This window comes from Rosa chinensis, chromosome 1, assembly GCF_002994745.2.
Source record: "Rosa chinensis cultivar Old Blush chromosome 1, RchiOBHm-V2, whole genome shotgun sequence".
Taxonomy (NCBI): Eukaryota; Viridiplantae; Streptophyta; class Magnoliopsida; order Rosales; family Rosaceae; genus Rosa; species Rosa chinensis.
In genome coordinates this window covers 25,333,195-25,353,805 of record NC_037088.1, presented here as the reverse complement: position 1 = coordinate 25,353,805, position 20,611 = coordinate 25,333,195, and the positions used below count along the sequence as shown (strand labels likewise).

Here is a 20,611-nt window from a genome sequence, read left to right as displayed (position 1 = left end):
AAGTACTTGAATGGTCCGCATTCTGGATAGATAGGTCCACAGATATCTCCTTGTATCTTTTGTAAGAATGGAATGTTTTGTTTTATATCTTTAGCATAGGAAGGTCTCGTTTCTGTTTTTGCTGAAGAGAAGGCTTTGCAAAACGATTTATGTGCCTTTGAAATAGTCAATGAGGCATAATGGGAGGGAGGTAGTGCTTCTGGTAGTTCAGAAGACAATGGCTGCATTTGAGCAGTAATAGGACCGACACCTTACAGTGTGGCAGATTTTTGTCCCATTTTATTTTTCACTAGAAAGAAGGGATGTCTGTGTGAGTTTTTTACAATACGGATCATCATGTCACGACTAGGGTGCCCTAGGCGGTCATGCCAAAGCCTGTATGAGTCAGTGTCCCACATTTCATTGTTGTTGACAATATACGATTCAATGATTTGAATAGTAGAGAGGTACAGTCCACTAGATTGACTCATTAGTTTCTCTAAAATGCGTTTCCTTCCACATTCATTAGAGGTAATATAAAGGTATTCGGTTCCATTCTCACAGTGTGTTTCTACATGATAACCGTTGGCACGAATATTTTTGAAACTTAACAAGATTCGATTAGCTCTTGGTGCATACAGAGCATCTGTGACTTTAAACGTTGTGCCGGTAGGCAGCAAAAATTTGGTAATTCCTCGCCCTTTTATTACTTGTGACGATCCAATCATCGTAGTCACAAAGGAATTATAGGTGCCTTTTGCACCTTGTTTCCATGACCACTAGGGCCAGCACCACCATCTCTGTGCCATACATTAGGAGGGCCTCCAAGGCCCATACCATGAGCCCCACGTCGCTTTCCACATGGTGCATTGTTGCCACATGGGTAGGGATCAGCACATCCAACCCCCTTTGCATTGGGGTTCTTCCCACCTTTCACTTTGCCATAGTTAGCCTTGGGAATTTTCTTTGTCCCAACGAGCCTAGCATTGTTGCTCAAAAGAACCTCATTATGCCTTTCAGCCACTTGCAGTAAGTTGATCAGGTTATTGAAGGTTGTGATTCTTTTGTCGTCATACTGCAGCTTATACTGGTTCGCTAGTATAAGTGCTGAAGTAGGAAAGGTGGAAAGAGTCTTCTTGATCATATCATTTTCTGTGAGTTCCCTTCCACAGAAATTAAGACTTGCCTTTAGGCGCAACATGTCCTTGTTGAAGTCTGTCACGCCCCTGATTTTTAACACAATAAAAATCGATATATAATCCCATAATTACATATGCGTGATAGTTCAACCATCAATACCATGCACCTGGAAACTTTTTCCCCTTTAAACTACATACGTATTGATGCCTTGAACCCACTATGTCAATATTGACCCGCCCACAGAGTCATATATTACATAAGCTTACGAATTAAATTGTCAACAACAAAATAAAACTTAAATGCTCCTCAGAGTTTACTGCATAGCGGAAGTCATAACAATGGCAAAGCCAACCAAATTTGCTTCCTACTTGTTCTGCTGCCAACAAGCTACCTCAGCTTCAGCCACTATTACCCTGACCTGCAAGATTAACCCCTACACCGTTTGAATAGTGCACCGGGTTGTCACACAACAAACCCGGTAAGCTTTTGCAAGCCCGTATGAGTAACTCAAAACAACTCACACAAAAATCACGGGATAAACCCCGCAAGAATCACGAGATAAACTCACACGTTTCAACCAAGAAACAACTCACACAAATCCACCTACACATATATATTTCACGTAAATATATATATACGTAGACATTCACTCAGGAATGCCTACTAATACCAACTATAGTTTGCAGTTAACTAAATAACTATCAAAACGATAAGGTAAGCCCGTTCGTAAATGAACCTTGTGAGATTACTCACCTCGAAACTCCCGCTGCGTCTTCAATACGGAACAAAGTAGCCAACCCACAAAACAACCGTCCAAGAATACTTCGTCAAGTACCTAATCACAATCGGTTTCCTAGTAACAATTCACAAACGATTTAAGTCTGAAACCCCTGTTTTGAACTAAAATCCCCAAAGTGGTGCCAATCGAGGCTAAACCACATCCGAGACCTCCCAAAGTCTCTGGAATACTTTTAAGATCAATATGTCCAAATCACAAGTCGATCGGACGCTCAAATCCTCACGGATCGAATCATCAAACGGTCCGAAACTGTAAAAACCCTAACATGCTCATACGATCCCCAAAAATTGTGTATTATATATCAAAACGTTCGTATCGACGAGTAGATGATATACAATACCAGAAACTATCCCTGAGGTGGCTGGAAACTGCCGGAAAACACCACCACAGTGGCGGCGCCGTCGCCGGCCCAAAGTCGGAATTTGACAAAACTCCCAACACCAAAGTTCTTCATCTCAACTCCAATTTAATTGAATTTTACCTTAGAACAAATCGGACCGATTGAAACCCTAGAATTTCAAAGCTTCAATTCGTCCTCCACAAGTGAAATCGCTCCAAGCCACTTTGGGAGAAGTATCTACGTCCTCCAAGCTCCGAAAGCCCTCAAGAATTACCAGCAAAGGTGGCCGGAATCTCCAGTTTCGACGAAGGCAATTTCGTCCCAGACGAGGCTTCTTCTCGGCCTTGCAGCGCCACCTACAGCTCGTATTTCACTTCGATTTCTTCTACAAACTGGTAAAGGATGCCGAGAGGAGAAAACCCCACTTTCTTTCACGTCAATCGGTGGCCGAATAAGGAAGATATGGCCTGAAAACCAGAGAGGAAGAAATCTGGGCTCGGGAGAGAGAAGGGTCAGTTTTCTAGTTTTGGAAAATTCTATCCTTTTTGCAAATTTCCGGAATTTTCTCATATTTATAGAATTTTCCCAATGTTCAATCGCTCATAACTTTCTCATACAAACTCCGATTTCCGCATTCCACATATCCACGAACTCTTATCGACGTGCTCTACAACTTTCATGAAGGAGGTTTTTGGAGAATCTCAATGTATCAAAAGTCAACCTTGAATCAAGTCAACCTTGAATCCCCCCTAAATCCACACTTTTCGAATAAAAATTCGTCCGAAACACTTCCGCTCCGTCCACGAGTCACGAAACCGTCCAAAAATCATAAAATTAATTTCGGAAAATCTTCGGAAAATAATTACGAATTTCCGGGGCATCACAAAGTCATTAGCCATTTTGTAGTCAAGCAAGCAGATTTCATTCCACTGAACGGTCAATTTTGGGAGCAAAATGTCATGAATGTTCCCAAAACGTCCCTTAAGGGCATCCCACAGTTCTTTGGGTGTCTTCAACTGAAGGTACTCCCAGCGTAGGCTAGGATCAATATGTCGCCTTAGAAACATTAAGACACTTGCTTGTACCTTATTAGACTGTACATCGTCTTTGGGGTCGGCAGTGTAGTCTTTCGTCACAAAGGCAGTTTCCACATCAGAAACCCAACGATGGTACGCAAGTTCTTTCGAGTCCAAATGTCAAATTAAGGTCGAGTTGGATCAGCCATCTACATAAACAAGAGAGAAGATATAAATTACGCAGTCATAAAGACATCCACGTGAATTATTTTCCAAAAATATGAATTAGATTGCAAGACCAAGATTCGTAATGGTCACATTCTTTTTCCAATGCTATGTGAAAATGATTTATCAAGGTAAGTATGTATTTATAATGCCTAAGAATTTTAATTATCATAGCAAAATGCGATTTATATTTAGCATTATAACTAAGGAATAACCCTAGCACGTTTAATAATGAATAAAACGTAGCATATAAAGGTATGCATAGGAACAATTGTAGAATGTAGTAACAATTATAATATAAAGGCATGCATAGGAAAAAAATTATAAAAGCATAAATGAAATAAAACATGCTCAAAATTTCATAAATAATATATAACAAAATATATATGGCACGCTCAAAATAAAATATAAACAATAGCGTAATATAAAGGCATGCATAGGCATAATTATATAAGCGTAGATAAAATTCACAAAACATTCTTTAGATTTCACGAATATATATAACACATATGATAAGATATATGAAAAGTGGAATATAAACAAGGCAGCCAATATATATATATATATATATATATATATACCCACACATAAAATAAAATAAAAACATACTTGATTTCGAGAAAATAAAACGATCCTAGCGTACGCACGTGTTGATACAAGCGTGCGTAGCAATGTTTTTGGGTTTGAGAAAAACTGGGCCGCTTCCTCTCTCTTTTCAGCAGTGGACCACGAGGCTTGTTTTTTTTTTTTTTAATTTTTTTTTGGGCTGCAAGGCCTGCTTCTATTGTGTTTTTTTTGTTTAGGGTGGCGGCGGAAAGAAGAAAAAGTTATTTTTCTTCTAGGGTTTTGGTTTTTTTTTTCCTTTGTTTTTTTTTTTTTGAAGCTAGGACTTTTTTCTTGGCTATTGGCTGATAACGTGTAAAAGTAAATGTGAATTAGTCTACTCATTTCATTTCATAGTCTCTTTATATAGAGAGATAATTACAATGGAAACATCAATTACAATATGATAGTAAATGTTGATTGAGCTATAATCGTAATTCCTTAATTCCATCTTCGTTAGTTATTTTAACGAAGACACATAATTTGTTTTTCTTTAAATACTATCTGATTTTTCTCTCTTTCTGTTTTTTTTTTTTTTTGGTGTGGCTATTACCATTCTACGATCTACTTTTTTCATCCTACATAAATAAATATTCCAATTCTAACCTTGTGATTAAGAAATTTTATAAAATAAAAACAAAAAATAAAATTTAAGAGTGTTTGCACTTTGCAGTGTTCTAGTCCAGTGCACCTCCCGTTGTGCCGCCCAGATTACTAGCTGCCTCCACTTTAACATAGAACTCACCTGCCATCGCACTCTACTTGTAATTTTTTTCCTTAGCTCCATGGCTCCATCGATCCGATGTTCAATGAGCTTTTAATTTGATGGAATTCCTTTCCACTCGTGAATTTTCTCTCCTTGTCTTTCAATCTCAGTTCACTTTGATTTTATTTTTTATCAGTTCAAAGCCTTTTGTGCATCTTGATTAACTCCAACCCAGGTTAACAAAATGAATGTGCTCTATGATGAACAGACTAATAATATTAGAAGAAAGAGTGGAAAGAGAGAGAGAGAGAGAAAGGAAGAGATAGAAACAAAGAGACCAAGATATTTGAGCAATGCTGTAAATATGGATTGGTATACCATCTGTACTGGGTTTATATTATCTGGTTTATTTACTTAAAATTATTTTTTGTTCTTCCTGTTATTAGTTTTTTTTTTTAAATTTCTTTATTAAGGGTAATATTGAAAATCTTGATATTAAAAATTAAAAATAGAGTGAAAAAAAAATAGTGGGGTGATATTAGCCACATATATATATTTTTTTAATACGAATTTTCTAAACCGAACGGTACCACATAGGTGCGCAGGCACGAGTCAAATTGAATGTAAACTGGTCCCATTGGTAAGCAAGACTAAATGAATGCCTGAGACCTTTTTTGTTTTTTTTTTTCTTTCCCATTTATTAAAGTTTTCGTGCTTCCAAAAAGACAGTTCGACCAAAAACATTATCTGGTCCCATTCAGGAAGGCCTATTAACATGGATAGAGTTATATAATTTCCAGGCTGTTTCTAATTATTTGGCATCTCAATATCATTGTGATGATGTTAATTTCTGTCCACAACTACTCTTCCAGTATACAGAACTATTTAGAGCCAATAATTTTGCGGTGAAACCTTGGTTTGTGATCGATCTCTCTCCATGGGAAAAATCAACCTTGTCGCATGGGTTTCAATTGCAGCCTTATTTCTTGTTATTGCCTTATTATCTGGCCATTCCTGTAATGCTAAGGATGAGGGTAGTAAGTCTACTACTTCTTCCTCCGGCAATATCCATACAAGAAGTTTTCTGGGCGTATTTGTTCCTAAAGCTAGGGGTAGAGATAACCAGAAGTGCGTCCCTTCTTCCTGCGGCCACATCGACAACATAAGCTACCCTTTTCGGCTAGAACATGATCCAAAGCATTGTGGCGACTCAAGCTACACTTTGGAATGTAACAACAATGTCACAATTCTGCACCTATATTCTGGTGAGTACTACGTGAAGGAAATCAACTACCGTAATTCCACTATCCGAGTGGTAGATCCTGGCCTTGAGAAGAACAACTGTGCTTCCCTTCCTCGTTTTCCTTTGGCCCAATCTAATTTCAGTTCTTTGTCATTTACATACGGGCCAGTAAGTACACCTCTAACTTTCTTGAAGTGTCAAAATCCAGTGCATTCTTCTCTGTATGTGGATACTGCTTCATGTATCAAATCCGAAGCATATGGTTATGTCAAGGTAGGCATTACGACCACATCGGATTTGGAAGATGGGTGCAGTATAGATTCGACCACTATGATCACTACTTTCGCCAGAACGAAGAGAAATGTGTCCTATAAAGAAATACACAAAGAACTGGTGTATGGCTTTCAGCTTACTTATGAGATGACTTATATCTTTGTTGATTGCCGGAGGCAGGGGCAATGGAGCTCAGCTCCTGGTCGATGTTTTCCACACAGCATCACAGGTACATACGCCCCTCCATTTCTGAACTCAATATATCAGAAACTAACTTCAAGTAATAATTTTGATGTTCCTTTGTCAGTGCAGGTTTCTTTCAACTTCTGTGGGAGTTCATTTACTGTAAGGATCTTTCCCCAAAGTCCAAACACCTCTCTGTCTCTCTCTCTCTATATTTTTTTTTTTATGCCAAATTAATTGTCATCGCAAACCATAAGTGAAGTAGCTTGCATTTGAGCTTGCAGATTTTGCTCTCTTAATTTAGATTTTCTTCATACTAATCCAGAGTCCAGCGTTTTATTTTATTCATTTTTGCTCTACTTTTTTTTGCAGATTATATCGTACTACCACTCTATCACTTTGGTAACAACTTGTGTTGCTTATCTCAAGTTTTCTTTTTTCAATTTTTAGACTTATACATACTGAAGTCTCATTTTGTTTGCTGTTGTTATATTCCTTGTAGATCGATTTTTACTGGAGATGATTTCCATCGGTAAGAGTTTATTTTTAATATGTATAGCATAATTTACATGAGATAAAGGACATGAAAAACAAAACAAAAGAAAAAGAGATAAAAAATAAATGAAGTAGATACAAAATCTGATTAAACGAGATAAAATAATCTGAGATTCACATCTAAAACCAATTGGCAATGAATGGAGTGGCCCAAACCCTATAGGCAAGATCCCATTTTTTTCCATGTGGGATGACATATATTCTCAACATGCCCCCGCATGTGTGGCGAATTTTCAAACCATACACGTGGACAACTTTAGGTGACGTGGAGCCCGTGTGGCCGTTAGGCATGCACACGTGGATAACCCTCTCTGATACCGTGATAAAGTAATCTGGGGTTCACATCCAAAACCAATTGGCAATGGATGGAGTGGCCCAAACTCTTATAAACCTATAGGCAATGTCCCATTTTTCCCATGTGAGATGACATATATTCTCAACAGTATTCTCATGATATTTTGGCAATGCTGTTTTGCAGTGCCAGTAGTTTTTACGGTCAAATTTATACTTGGAGCTCCATTTGTGATTGCACTTTTAATCTACAAGTGGCGAAGAAGACATTCATCTACCAACAACTCTATAGAAGATTTTCTACATAGTGACAATTTCATGCCTATAAGGTACACTTACTCCAACATTAAGAAAATGTCTAATGGATTCAAGGATAAGTTGGGGGAAGGAGGTTATGGGTCTGTATTTAAAGCAAAATTACGGAGTGGCCGATTAGGAGCCATTAAGTTGTTAGGAAAGCCTAATGCTAATGGGGAAGATTTTATGAGTGAAGTAGCTACTATTGGAAGGATTCACCATATTAATGTGGTGCAGCTTGTTGGTTACTGTGTTGAGGGTTCAAAGCGTGCTTTAGTATATGATTTCATGTCAAATGGGTCTCTTGATAAATGCATTTACTCTAAAGAAGGATTCAACACTTTAAGTTGTAAGAAAATGTATGAGATTGCAGTTGGAGTGGCTCACGGTATTGAATATTTGCATCGAGGTTGTGAAGTGCAAATACTACATTTTGATATCAAGCCTCACAATATTTTACTTGATGAGAATTTTATCCCGAAGATTTCTGACTTTGGGCTAGCAAAATTATATCCAAGGGATAATAGCATGGTATCTTCAATGGCAGCAAGGGGCACAATGGGATATATTGCTCCTGAGTTGTTCTATAAAAACATTGGTGGTGTTTCATACAAAGCTGATGTCTACAGTTTTGGAATGTTGTTAATGGAAATGGCAAGTAAAAGGAAAAATGTAAATGCATTAGTGGAGAATTCAAGCCAAATTTACTTCCCCTCATGGGTGTACGATCAATATAATGAGGGGAAAGACTTCGAGATTGGAGATGCTACAACAGAGGAAAAGCAAATTATAAAAAAGATGATTATAACTGCATTGTGGTGCATTCAAATGAAACCAAGTGATCGACCTTCCATGAAGAGAGCCATAGCGATGCTAGAAGGAGATGTTGAATGCCTACAAATGCCTCTAAAGCCATCTCTATGCCCAGAACCAATGACTGTAGGCAATTTGATTCCAACAAGTTCAGATGTGGAGCTAACATGTAGTTTATCGGCAAGGTGATGATCAGCTACATTCCAAGAATTCAACTATTGATATTTCAATTTTTATTTTTGTCTTCCTATTTTTAATATTTTCCTTAAATCAAGCTAGAAACTATTGATATTTCCTAGAAATACAGATTACTGAACTAACAAAAAAAAAAAAATGAAATGCTAATGATGAACTTCTTTGTTTTTTTTTTTGTTTTTGGTCTGATCTAATGATGAACTTCAAATAATGATTTTTCCGTAACTTTGCTGCCTCATTGTTTTTGTGCCTTGCAACTTTCATTTTACTATTACTTTCGTATTGAATCAATTTACGGTACGTGCCTAACTAGTTTTTTTTTAGAAAAAGAGATATCAAGGGCCAGAAGGCTCATACATCCAAAACTGTCTTACACCAAACTCATAAATGGTATAAGCTACCAGACAAAGGACAGGCTACCTTCACTGTTAACACATTTTATTGAGCCTAAACACAAGAAATAAAACCACCCTACTAACCTCTTATGAAGTAGTAGCCTAGTCGCCTAGAGACCATTAGTAGTTGGTTCTTAAATGATAGTGTATACTGTTTATTTCGATTGACCTTAGTCTTGGCACTTATAAATACCGTACAAAAATGGTTACCGCACGAGACTGATAAGAAATATATAATGGTATGTGGGCTTCGGCCATTTTTTGTCTTAGTGAGAATTCGATTATACATTTCCTCAAACAAGTAGCATGGAGAAGAACACTAATTAATCCAACAACGGAACAACATATGAAACTAATCAACCATGATACTCTAACAAGAGAAAATAATAGGGGCCGTGATCATTTACTCAATTTCAGCTTTAAAATTGCTCACTTGCTCTACTAAGAGTTTTTTAACCCCATTTACCCAATCTAACATCTATTGACATTTTAGCCCCTATTAATTAAATTGAAACTCATCCATCTCTTTCCTCTCAGACTCTCTCTCTCTCTCTCTCTCTCTCTCTCTCTCTCTCTCTCTCTCTCTCTCTCTCCCTGATAGGCGGTGTGCTGCCTCAATGGCCGTCGCCATCAACCTCGAGGAGCCTTAAAGAGAGAAGTTGTGGCCAATTATCGTTGCTCTGGTCTAGCTCGTAGTCGGTGACACTTTTAGATGACGTCATAGGCTGACTGGGAATCATCATCGGCGACGGCCCTGAAGAACACTGATAGGAGGGTGAGGAGCTGTGATAGGGCACGAGTTCTGGCGGCAGCTCTATATTCGTTGTTTCGGTTTGATTCTGAGTTTGAGAAGGTGAGAATAGGGGAGGACGGACTGAGTGGGCACAAGAGCCTTTGGGCTTGGTGAAAGTTATGGGATTGGTGTGCATGAAACTGGTGTAGAGATGAAGTTGGGCATGGGTGGCCATCTGGGCCTAGAGGGATAAAATCATGCTTTCGGTAGAGAATCTGTCGATTAAGCTTGTGGTGGCGCCGACCATGGATGAATTTTTCTTGAGAATTAAAGATTACGGTCTTGCAAGCTGTGGCCGGTCTGTTTTTCTTGATGGAGAGCAATAATATGATTATTGGAGGGTAATAATATGATTATTGAGGCAATAATAGGATTATTAGGAGGCAATTATATGAGTATTGAGGGGAAATAATATGATTACTGGGGGGCAATAATATGATCAATTGTGCCCTGTAGTGTATTCATTTTGGTTTTGGGAGTTTATACAATTCACTGGACGGAAATAATATGAATTTGGGAGGCAATAATATGATTATTGGGAGGCAATAATATGAGTATTGCGGGACAATAATATGATTACTGGGGGGAAATAATATGGTTACTAGGTATTATTAGGGGGCAATAAATTCAAACGCCGGAATCCGGACACCAGTCCAGTAGCAGGATTCGAGTCATCGGTCGCCGGATTCCGATCACCGGAGTCGGCACCCTGCCACTGGTCACCGGAGGCTTGCAAGGTGGAGGATGACTTCTCCCTCTAAGTCAAAAAGAAGGAGAGGGAAAAAAAGTCCCAAAAAAAGAATAAAAAAGAATTAATTGGGTATTAGGGAAATAATCCCTTAGAGTGTTTTGGGTAAATGAGGTTAAAAAATAATTGGTGGAGCAAGTGGGCAATTTTTAAGCTGAAATTGGGTAAATGATCATTTTCCCAATAATATTTATATGTAAGTGATATGCATAGAATCAAATACCTTTTAATTAAAGAAAATGCGACTGTTGTAGGCTCGCTTGCTCGATCCAAGGTTTCGTTTACACAAGAACTATTTGGAGTTCTGATGTCTAATTCCTTCAACTTAATCTCACCGGGTTTATATTTTGGTGACAACATTGTGGAAAAGCTATAACGATGCTTCTTCATAATAGTATGTTACCACATTTGTAAAGCGAATAGAGTAGCCAATCATGCACTTTTTGGTCGTTGGTGTTTGTTAGAATACATTTTTGTAGTTGAGGTCCTGTTATTATCTCCTAAAGTTCTTTTACGACAGTTGGTAGGTGGCTCCTCTCTACCATGGTTGCTCGTAGGAGACTTTAATGAGATCTTAGTGCAGGCGGAGAAGTCAGGTGGCAGGGTTCGCCAGATTGCACAAATGCAAGCTTTCTGAGAAGTAATGGTGGACTGCAATTTGCTGGATATGGGATTTATTGAGAGTCCATTTACGTGGGCTGATTATCAAACTAAGGAGCGATTAGATAGAAGTCTTTGGAATGTTGAACTCCGATCGTTGTTTCTTAATCGTCTACGAATCATCAACAACCAAGCACCTCAAATCAGAGTCCATTACTAGTGGGGGTGTGTACTGCTCCTTCTGTGCAAAGGAAGAGAAGATGTTTATTTTGTTTATTTAGGTTCGAACAGTTCTGGGAACTGCAGCCTGAATGTAAGAAGATTGTGCAGACGAACTGGGCAACCCAGGTTTCAGGTGATCTTATTACCAAGGCCACCGAGAAGATTAAAAATACTAGTGTGGCTTTGAATTCATAGCAAAAATCAACATTCATGTTCAAGCAAGGAGAGATGCGGGTTGTTTGGAGTAGATTGGATGAACTGTTAGCGGCTCATTTTGAACCGGCAGATAATTCAGAGAAGCAGAGTTTAAACGCCAAGGTTCAGGCATTGCTTACGAAAGAAGAAACTATCTGGGTGCAAAGATCCAAAGCGTTATGGTTGAAGGCTGGGGACAGAAACATGGCAAATTTCCATCGTCATGCATCAAATAGGACATCATAATACCATTAAAGGTTTGAATAACTCTAAGGGTGTTTGGGTTACAGATATCAAGGACATTGAGAGGATTTTTAATTCTTATTACAACTCCCTATTCTCTGGTGAAGGGGTACATGATGTAGCTTTGAATATTATATTGAATATTGTTTAGTCTCGGGTAACACCAGCTATGTATTTGGAACTCTTATCTCCATATTCGGATTCTGAGGTAAAAAATGCCCTTTTTCAAATGCAATCATCCAAGGCTCCTAGCCCGAATGGAATGTCACACTTTTATTTTAGAAATATTGGCATGTTGTTGGGCCTAAGGTATGTACTACAGTTAAATCATTCATGTCCTCTGGTGTATTACCTGCTGAGATAAATTATACTCATGTAACTCTCATCCGTAAAGTTGCTAAGCCCAAAGACATGACGGAGCTATGTCTAATTGCACTATGTAATGTATTGTATCATATATCTTCTAAAGTTTTGGCTAATAGGTTGAAACAGATTTTGGATTCTGTGATCTCCCCACTGCAAAGTGCATTTGTACCTGCCAGATTAATTTCAGATAATACATTGGCGGCTACGGAGGTAGCGCATTTTCTCCATACTAATAGGCGTGAGAAGGATGATCATTTTCTCTCAAATTGGACATTAGTAAGGCTTATGATCGATTGGAGTGGGGATTTGTCAAGTGTATGCTTCTTCGATTGGGTTTTGCATTTGAATGGGTGGCATTGATTATGACAAGTTTGACTACATGTTATTCATTTCTAGTAAATGGGGAAGTTTGTGGCCTTGTTTAGGCTAAACGAGGCATTTGACACAGGGACACTTTGACTCCATATTTGTTCATATTATGTGCTGAGGGCCTATATTCTCTTATTCATCATTTTGTTCATAATCAGTGGATCAAAGGTATGACCATCACTCCCACTGCCCCAACTTTACATCATTTGTTATTCACTGATGATAGTTTCTTATTTGGTACAGTCACTGAAGAAGAGTGTCAACAGTATCGTAATATTTTATATACATATAAGATTGCTTCTGGACAACAGGTGAATCTTCAGAAAAGCAGTGCTGTTTTTGCAAACATATGGCATTGGATAGGCAACTCTATCTGGCAAGTATTTTGGGGGTGCAGCAAGTAAACAAACATGATTGATATTTGGGGCTGCCTACACATGTGGGAAGGAAGAAAACATAAGATTTTAGTTACATAAAAGAAAAGCTTACTGAGAAATTAGTAAGTTGGCGAACAAAGCTTCTGAGTGGTGCTAAGAAGAAGATTCTAATTAAAAAGCTGTAGCTCAATCATTTCCTAACTATGTTATGAGCAATTATCTATTTCTCATTGGTTTATGTGATGATCAGCATCAGTTGTGTGTTGGCTTCTGGTAGGGAGATACTGATGAAACAAAATAAAATCCATTGGAGATCGTGGGAGATTCTATGGGTTCCTAAGCATGAAGGTGGAATGGGGTTTAAAAACCTTCATTGGTTTAATTTGGCTATGCTGGCCAAGCAAGGATGGCGGTTAGTACAAAATCTTAACTCTCTGATTGCAAGTCTGTATAAGGCGATATATTTTCCTACTGGGAATTTCTTTTCTGCTGAGCTAGGGACAATTCCATCATTTTCTTGGCGTAGTATTCTTTCAGCTAGGGAACAGTTGCATCAAGGTCTGCGATGGAGGATTTGTTATGGGGAACAGGTTGATATATGGCAACACAATGGCTACCAGATATATTTTTAGAATGTCTGTCGTCCCCTCCTAGGGTGGGTGCTCCTCAATTTGTCTTGGAGTTGATTGATCCTGTAAACCATGGTTCGGATGTGCAAAAGTCGAGTTTATTTTTCTCTCCAGCAGATATTGATCTCATCTTGTCTATCCCATTGAGTAGAAGAGCTATTATGGATAGATTGGTGTGGCATTTTCATAAAAAATGTATGTTCACTACAAATAGTGCTTATTTTGTTGCTAAAGATATTGCTTTGGGAGCCGTCCTCGCTCCTCCTACTCCTGTGGATCCTTTTGTTAAATTATGGAAAGCTATATGAGGAGCTAAGGTTTCAGGAAAGGTGGCAATGCACGCATGGAGAAGTTGTGCAACTATTTTACCTATTTGAGATAATTTGCAACACAAAGGTTACATGGGTGATATGGGACACTTGCTGTGCAATCATCAGTTGGAATTGCATCTATTTTTCCAATGCCCGTATGCTCAGGAAACATGGCATGCTGCATCTATGGATATTCATCTGCTTGCTAATATGAATTTCAAAGAGTGGTTACTGCACTTGGCGAATTGTCTACCTAAGGAAGCTTTTGGTAAAGTTCTTGTAATTGTGTGGTCCATTTGGAAGAATAGGAACAGTCAGTTGTGGGATAATACAAAGCAGAGACCAAGTGAGGCTTCTATGCTTAGTTTGGGATGGCTCCAAGAGTTTTCTAAAGCAAATGATGTGAGCTATAGAGGCACCAGACCCTGGCAGCAAACTTGGGCAAAACCTGCAACTGGTTGGTGAAAATGTAACTTCGATGGTGCATTTGTGGCTAGAACACCTGATAGGAGTGCAAAGTGTGACGTTTTTTAATATGTATTTTTCCTCATTTAGCTAAGTTATTCTCTTAAAATTACTAATTATAACATAGTTTCTGTTTTTAGGTACTTCAAGATTGGAAATGGAGAAAAGAGGTGAAAAAGAGCAGAAATGAGCGTAAATGAAGGATAAGTCATTTTAGAAACTTTCCTCTTTCATTTTAGGAAATATTTCCTATTTTGTTTTAGGGAACTTTCTTCCTTTGTACTTTCCTATTTCTAATTTTCTTGTTTTAAAGAGGGAATTTAGGAATCCATCACATTAAGAACTCTTGAGTGATGAAATCAAGGAAACTTGAAGGATCAGATGAAGCACAAAAATAAGGACGAATTCAAGGGGAGATAAAAGGGGAGTTTTTATTCAATATATATCATAATTATCTTATTTTCTATTGATTATAACTCTAATTAAATTTTGATTTTTCTTGATTATAGGAGTTCATTGTGTGCACACCCTTGGAAGAAGAAATTAGTGCAATTCAAAGGAGACGAATAAGGGATGTATCTGGTCACTATTTAAGGGAGAGAGAAGGAGCATTGCATGATTAACTCCAGAGATATCCAAGATTCATTAAGGGGAAAAAAGATCAGAAAATTCAAAACTTTGTCAGGAGAAAATCAAGGAAAATCAAGGAGAAACCACCTGTAGATGAATGACTATTATTGCATCACAAGAAATGAGGATTCCACTATAAATAGCAACAATTCTTGACTCCAAAATCATCACTTCTTCACGCAAAATTCAGTTCATTAGCCTAGCTCTCTTCTCACCAAAATACTCTCCAAAATTCATAAGAAAAAGCCTCTTGCTGTGAAGAGCTTTAGGACTTCTCCAAGGCTGTTCGTGTTCTTGAAGGCCTAGCCCTATGTTCTCTTGATGTTCTCCAAGCTTCCTTGAAGATCAAAAAGTATAATTCATGGCCCTTATTTCTGTTTTTGTACTCTTTAGTATTGAATTTCAGATTTCGTTTATGAACTTTGTTATTGGAATTGGATTTTTGTTAAGAATGAGTTTATGTTAGTAGTTTTCAGATTCATTTCTTTATGTTCTTGAGTTGTTTATGATATCCTTACAATCTGATTTCGTGCCATCTTTTCATATCTTTAAACATATGATTTTGGTTGAATAATGATGTTAATCTGTAGGTTAATAAAGCCAAATTTGTGTTCCAATTCACCTAATCGTTTTAGGGCATAAATTGAAGTGGTAAAGGCTATGTACAATGGTCGAGATTATATGCTACATGTTTATGCGTTTGTAACTTCTTATGGATGCATACATGTTTGAATTCAGAATTCTAATTGCACTTAATGATTCATATTTAATGTTGACGGATACTCTTCAGTATTAACATAATGTTTTATATGAAATATTTTAAGTTATGGACTTTTCCTAACTTAGGAGATTAAAAAGAAGAATTAAGGTGGTACTCGATCTCTTCAGACTTGTACTTCGAATTCATTTCTGATATTTAGTGTTGGCACGATTTTAGGTTGTATAGATTGAAACAACTCGTTGCATGTTGATATGGTTTGAAAATACTGATTTGAGTGTGAAGAAGTCGATCATTGTAGATAGTTGTATTTGTTTTGTTTTTATTTTAAGTAGATTAGGAACCAAATTCCAAAACCCCCCACTTTATTCTTTTATTTGTTAACTGACATTTTTGTGTAGGTGTACCCTACAATCCCAGGACTGAACGGTCCCTGCTTATCCTATACTGATAACTACATTTTGCAGGGTTAAATTATGAGGCTATTTCAGCCGCATCAACACCTTGAGGAGGCAGTGGGGTGATCATACCGGATGAAAGTGGCCACTTTAGCGCAGTAGTAGTTTGACCTTTTGCCCAGGTAACATCTCCTTTCCATGCAGAGTTGAATGCCTTGTCTGAGGGTATGAAGCTAGATGAAACTTTGTGGTTTGAACAATTTATTTATGAGGTTGATAGCTTAGTGCTAGTGCAAGCAATGGTCCAGCCTGGGTATTTTTATTGCAGAAGTGAGAGACATTATGAGCAGGCATTTAGACTTTAAAGTAGTTCATGTATCTCGTGAGGCTAATAAAATAGCCCATGTATTGGCTAATCATGCTTTGCACTCGAATGAGAGTCAAGATTGGTTTGTTGTTGCTCCCGATTGTAGTAGGGATGCCATTCTATGTGATTGTAATCACTAATTAATTGAATCAAATTTAGTGAAAAGAAAAAAAAACCTTTTAATTAAAGAAAATGCTACTGTTGTAGGCTTGGCTTGCTCGATCCAAGTTTTCGTGTAAACAAGAACTATTTGGAGTTATGATGTTGAATTCCTTTAACTTAGTCTCACTGAGTTTATATTCTGGCGACAACATAGTGGAAAAAACTGTAATGATGTTTTATTCTACCACGTCTGTAAAGCAAATAGAGTAGTCATTCATGTGCTTTTTGCTAGTTGGTGCTTGTTAGAATACATGTTTGTAGTTGAGACTCCTGTTATAATCTCATAAAGTTCTTTTTATTTGCTTTATGATCTGGCCTTCCCCACCCCCCAAACACACACACAAAAAATAAATTAAATAATTCCACTCATTAGACATCAAATACATCAAAAAATAGCGTGAATCCTCTTTTGGTACTACTCCAGAGATATAGAGACACATAAGTTCACAAAAAGCACATAGATTTCTAAAAAAAGAAAATTGTTGAAATTAGACTAAATTAAAAACATATTATAGGCCTATGGAAAGCACCCCAGCGCAAATTACCAAGCCCCAAAGGGCACCCCAAAGAGAAGATGCCCAACTCAAGGCCCAGCAAGACTGGCTTGACCCAACTCCAAGCTTTGTCTCTTTCACCCACTAGACACACGTAATGCTCCAGCAGTTCCGCCTGACTACGCAAGCACGACCCATGTCTCCATGAACTACGCTACAACAAAACTGCGCCACTATGAAGCCATGGCTGCCACGATGAAGCGTCCCATGTAGGTCTTAGAAGCCCCCCAGTGAAGCGCGCTGACCATTAGTATCAACCGCTGAACCACCCTACCCATCAATAACCCGTCCTGTAGCAGATCGTAAAATGTAGGCGAGGCCAGGGATGATCTCACGGAATCGGAAAAAGTTAGCCTCAAGATTTCTTCTAACGAGAGAGAATAGAGAAGTTTAGTCTTCTGTATCATTTGGCTCCTAGTATTCATCAATAATATTGATATATTTATGCTAAAAAGTGTTGGAATATATTTTTCAGCTTCAGATATCTTTGACAATTTGGTTTAGTTAGTGACATAATAGGCCGGTGTCTCCTTAATAATTAAGTAGAGTTTAATTAACCTATATGCATGGATTAAATATCTCTTTCAGTGTGCCCTGTATTTGACCAAACATTCATCCAAGATCTAAGCACACAACAAAAGAAAACAAGAAGCTAGTTGACCGACCTAGACCCTAAAACTTAGGACACGAGCTGTACTCTTTTTTAAGAGAGAGTATTCAGTGCACCGACGTGCACTTGCATCAATAGAAATTGACGGCTAGAAAACATCAAATATATTTTTTGATTATTAAAAAACAAGCTTCTCATAAATATGAATGTCAGATATCTGCTAGATTTGTTAATTCACTTACACTGCCCGTGCATATAAGAATATTCCCTCCAAATAGTAATTCAACTTCAAGAATTATTCCGAGAAGTACTCCAACTTCCGTGGTTGTGTTGAAGTCTATATATGTTGACTTGTACAGTAATACAGTCGCATCAATGAGCGCATTCCCACTTTTAATACTTTCAAGTTTCGATCAAAGACTTAAAACCAAGTCTCTCCCATGATCCCACTTCCATGTGAAGACTTGGGTACAAATTTCCGGGCTATTTCTTCTCAAATAGACGACTCTTGCATCAATCATGCCCCACTCTCCACCCTCACTAATTTAACGTCAAAAAATGATAAATAAACTTCAAAGTGTTTAAGGATATCTCTATTTGTGTTTGGCCCAAATTCTAGGTTACTTGACCTAGTGGTAATAAGGTTAAATTAGAAGGATCTAGATTCCTATTCAATGTACGATTACTTTCCTTGTACGATTGAGATTCTATGTATTGTAATCCTCTATATAAAGAGGCCCTATTATCAATGAGAATACACAGCAAATTCCTCTCAAATTCAGTTTCTCTAAAACACGTTATCAGCACGAAGCTCTAACCCTGAAAACCCTAATTTCGTAACCTCCAAAATCCTGCAACCACCGCCCCACATATCGAAGACCTACTCCCAAGGAGCCCAGAACCGGCGGCGGAACCACCGGAACCGGCCGGAAAACCCCTGAACCGGTCGTCGGAAAAATCGAACCGGCCCCTACCCTGTGCCTGCCCCTGCGAGCCCTGCAGAGCAGCTGCCGAGATCTGCCGAGCCTTGTGCCTGCATCTGTCGAGACCTGCCGACAGCCCCTACAAGCCTCCTGCCGAGACCTGCCGAGACACTTGCCGAACCCTGCGCACCCCTGTGCCTGCCCTTGTCGACATCTGCCGAAAGCTCCGCATAGCCCCCGCCGGCACCTGCCGAGCACCTGCCGAGACCTGCGCACCCTTGTGCCTGCATCTACCGACAACTGCCTAGCACCTGCCGAGCATCTGCCTGCCAGCCCTGCACAGCCTCCGCACACCTCCTGCACAGCCCCTGCAGCAACCCTGCCTAGCTCCGGCCACCAGTTTCCGGCCACTTTTTCGGCGACCTCCGACCACCAGTTTCCGGCCATCTTCAACGACTTTTTCGGTCAAGATTTCTGGCTATTTTTCAAGGTAAACTTTTCTAAAAGTTCCCGTTTTTGAAGTTTTTTTTATTTCTTCTTCTTTTCTCGGGGACTTCCAACATCCCTTCTTCTACCCCCCTTTCTTCTTCATAGGGGAGACCAATAGCCGAACTGTGGGGGTTCGTGCTCACTCCAAGCTTGGAGCTTGTAGAGACCTCCAAACTTAGAGTTTGTTGAGAAGAAAACGATCGACCACATACATCGTCGTTTCGATCTAATCCAAAACCCCTCTTGGAATCGGATTTTTTGGAAGCGACTACGCTCAGAAAAATTCCTAATTTCTTGGAAGCGACTACGCTCAGAAATTATATAGTTTTTTCGTGGTAGCCTTCTTCACTCCGAAACTAACCCTATTTTCTTGTTGTTTTTCAGGATGAATAACCTGAACAAGTTGAGCTTCACTCCACTAGAGACAACAGGCGTAGGATACCACAAGTGGGTCCGTGATGTGCGCCAGCATCTTAAGGCTGATGGGATCCTAAGTACGATCCAAGAGCCAAGTCAGGATGTACGTACTCCTCAACAAGCTGCTGCTTTTGAAGCAAATAGAGCTACGAGAGAGGCGAATGAAGCGAAAGCCATCATTCTCATGACAAGGCACAAGAATAACGCGCTCCAAAATGAGTACCTCAATGAGGAAGACCCAAGAAAACTATGGGTGGAACTCGAGCAGCGTTTTGGCAACGTCCGTGATTCCCTGCTTCCAGACTTAGAAGTGAGATGGCATAGCCTCCGCTTCTGTGATTTCAAGTTTGTACTTGACTACAATTCAGAAGCACTTCGTATCAAGTCTATGATGGAATTCTGTGGGCAGAACATCACTGATACGATGTTGATCGAGAAGACTCTCTCCACCTTCCCCGTCTCTGCATTGATGATAGCCAAAAACTATCGGATTGATGTCAATGCTAGACGCATCACAAGATTTCATGAGCTAATTGGTGCCATGAACGTAGCTGAAAAGCACGACAACATACTTGTGAAGAACTATAACTCTAGACCCGTGGGAACCAAGTCAATTCCGGAGTCTAATTATAGTCGCGCCCCCAAGGGAGGACGCAAGGAGCGAAACCCTAAGAGTAGGGATAATTCTGGACGTTCTGGTCCATATTCTAGCCCTAAAGAGGAAGGAAATCGCCAAGATAGGCGTACACGGAACCGTGGAGGTAAACGTATAAAGAGAGAGAGAGGCCAAGCCTCCGGTTATGGTGGTAACGCCACCAAAGGCAATAATCGTCTACAAAACGCCCCCAGAGTGCCTCGATCAAGGGAATCTGACCATAATGATGCTTGTCTCAGATGTGGATTAAGTGGACATTGGGCAAAGAAGTGTACTGCATCCCAGAATGTTGCAAACGCATACAAGATGTATCGTGA

At 39.0% G+C, this 20,611-nt stretch overlaps 1 protein-coding gene across 3 annotated transcripts; it reads left to right on the top strand.

Annotated features, from left to right (window-relative positions):
- Positions 1-5,610: 5,610 nt before the first annotated feature.
- LOC112192441 (rust resistance kinase Lr10) lies at positions 5,611-8,870 on the top strand. Of its 3 annotated transcripts, XM_024332196.2 has the most exons (6): positions 5,611-6,073; positions 6,260-6,553; positions 6,637-6,669; positions 6,880-6,909; positions 7,010-7,039; positions 7,541-8,858. In XM_024332196.2, the coding sequence occupies exons 1-6, from the start codon at positions 5,746-5,748 to the stop codon at positions 8,650-8,652; spliced, it is 1,827 nt and encodes a 608-aa protein (XP_024187964.1). In that variant the 5' UTR covers positions 5,611-5,745; the 3' UTR covers positions 8,653-8,858. The 3 variants fall into 3 exon arrangements, with proteins under 3 accessions (XP_024187964.1, XP_024187957.1, XP_024187971.1); XM_024332189.2 differs by having other exon boundaries at positions 5,611-6,553; positions 7,541-8,857; XM_024332203.2 differs by lacking the exon at positions 5,611-6,073 and having other exon boundaries at positions 6,375-6,553; positions 6,632-6,669; positions 7,541-8,870.
- The last annotated feature ends 11,741 nt before the right edge of the window (positions 8,871-20,611 follow it).

Coding starts and splice junctions, on each gene's coding strand:
- LOC112192441 (XM_024332189.2), top strand. CDS start 5,746: ATGGGAAAAATCAACCTTGTCGCATGGGTTTCAATTGCAGCCTTATTT. Junction 6,554..6,636: donor TTTTCCACACAGCATCACAG/GTACATACGCCC, acceptor TTGTCAGTGCAG/GTTTCTTTCAACTTCTGTGG. Junction 6,910..7,009: donor ACTACCACTCTATCACTTTG/GTAACAACTTGT, acceptor TATTCCTTGTAG/ATCGATTTTTACTGGAGATG.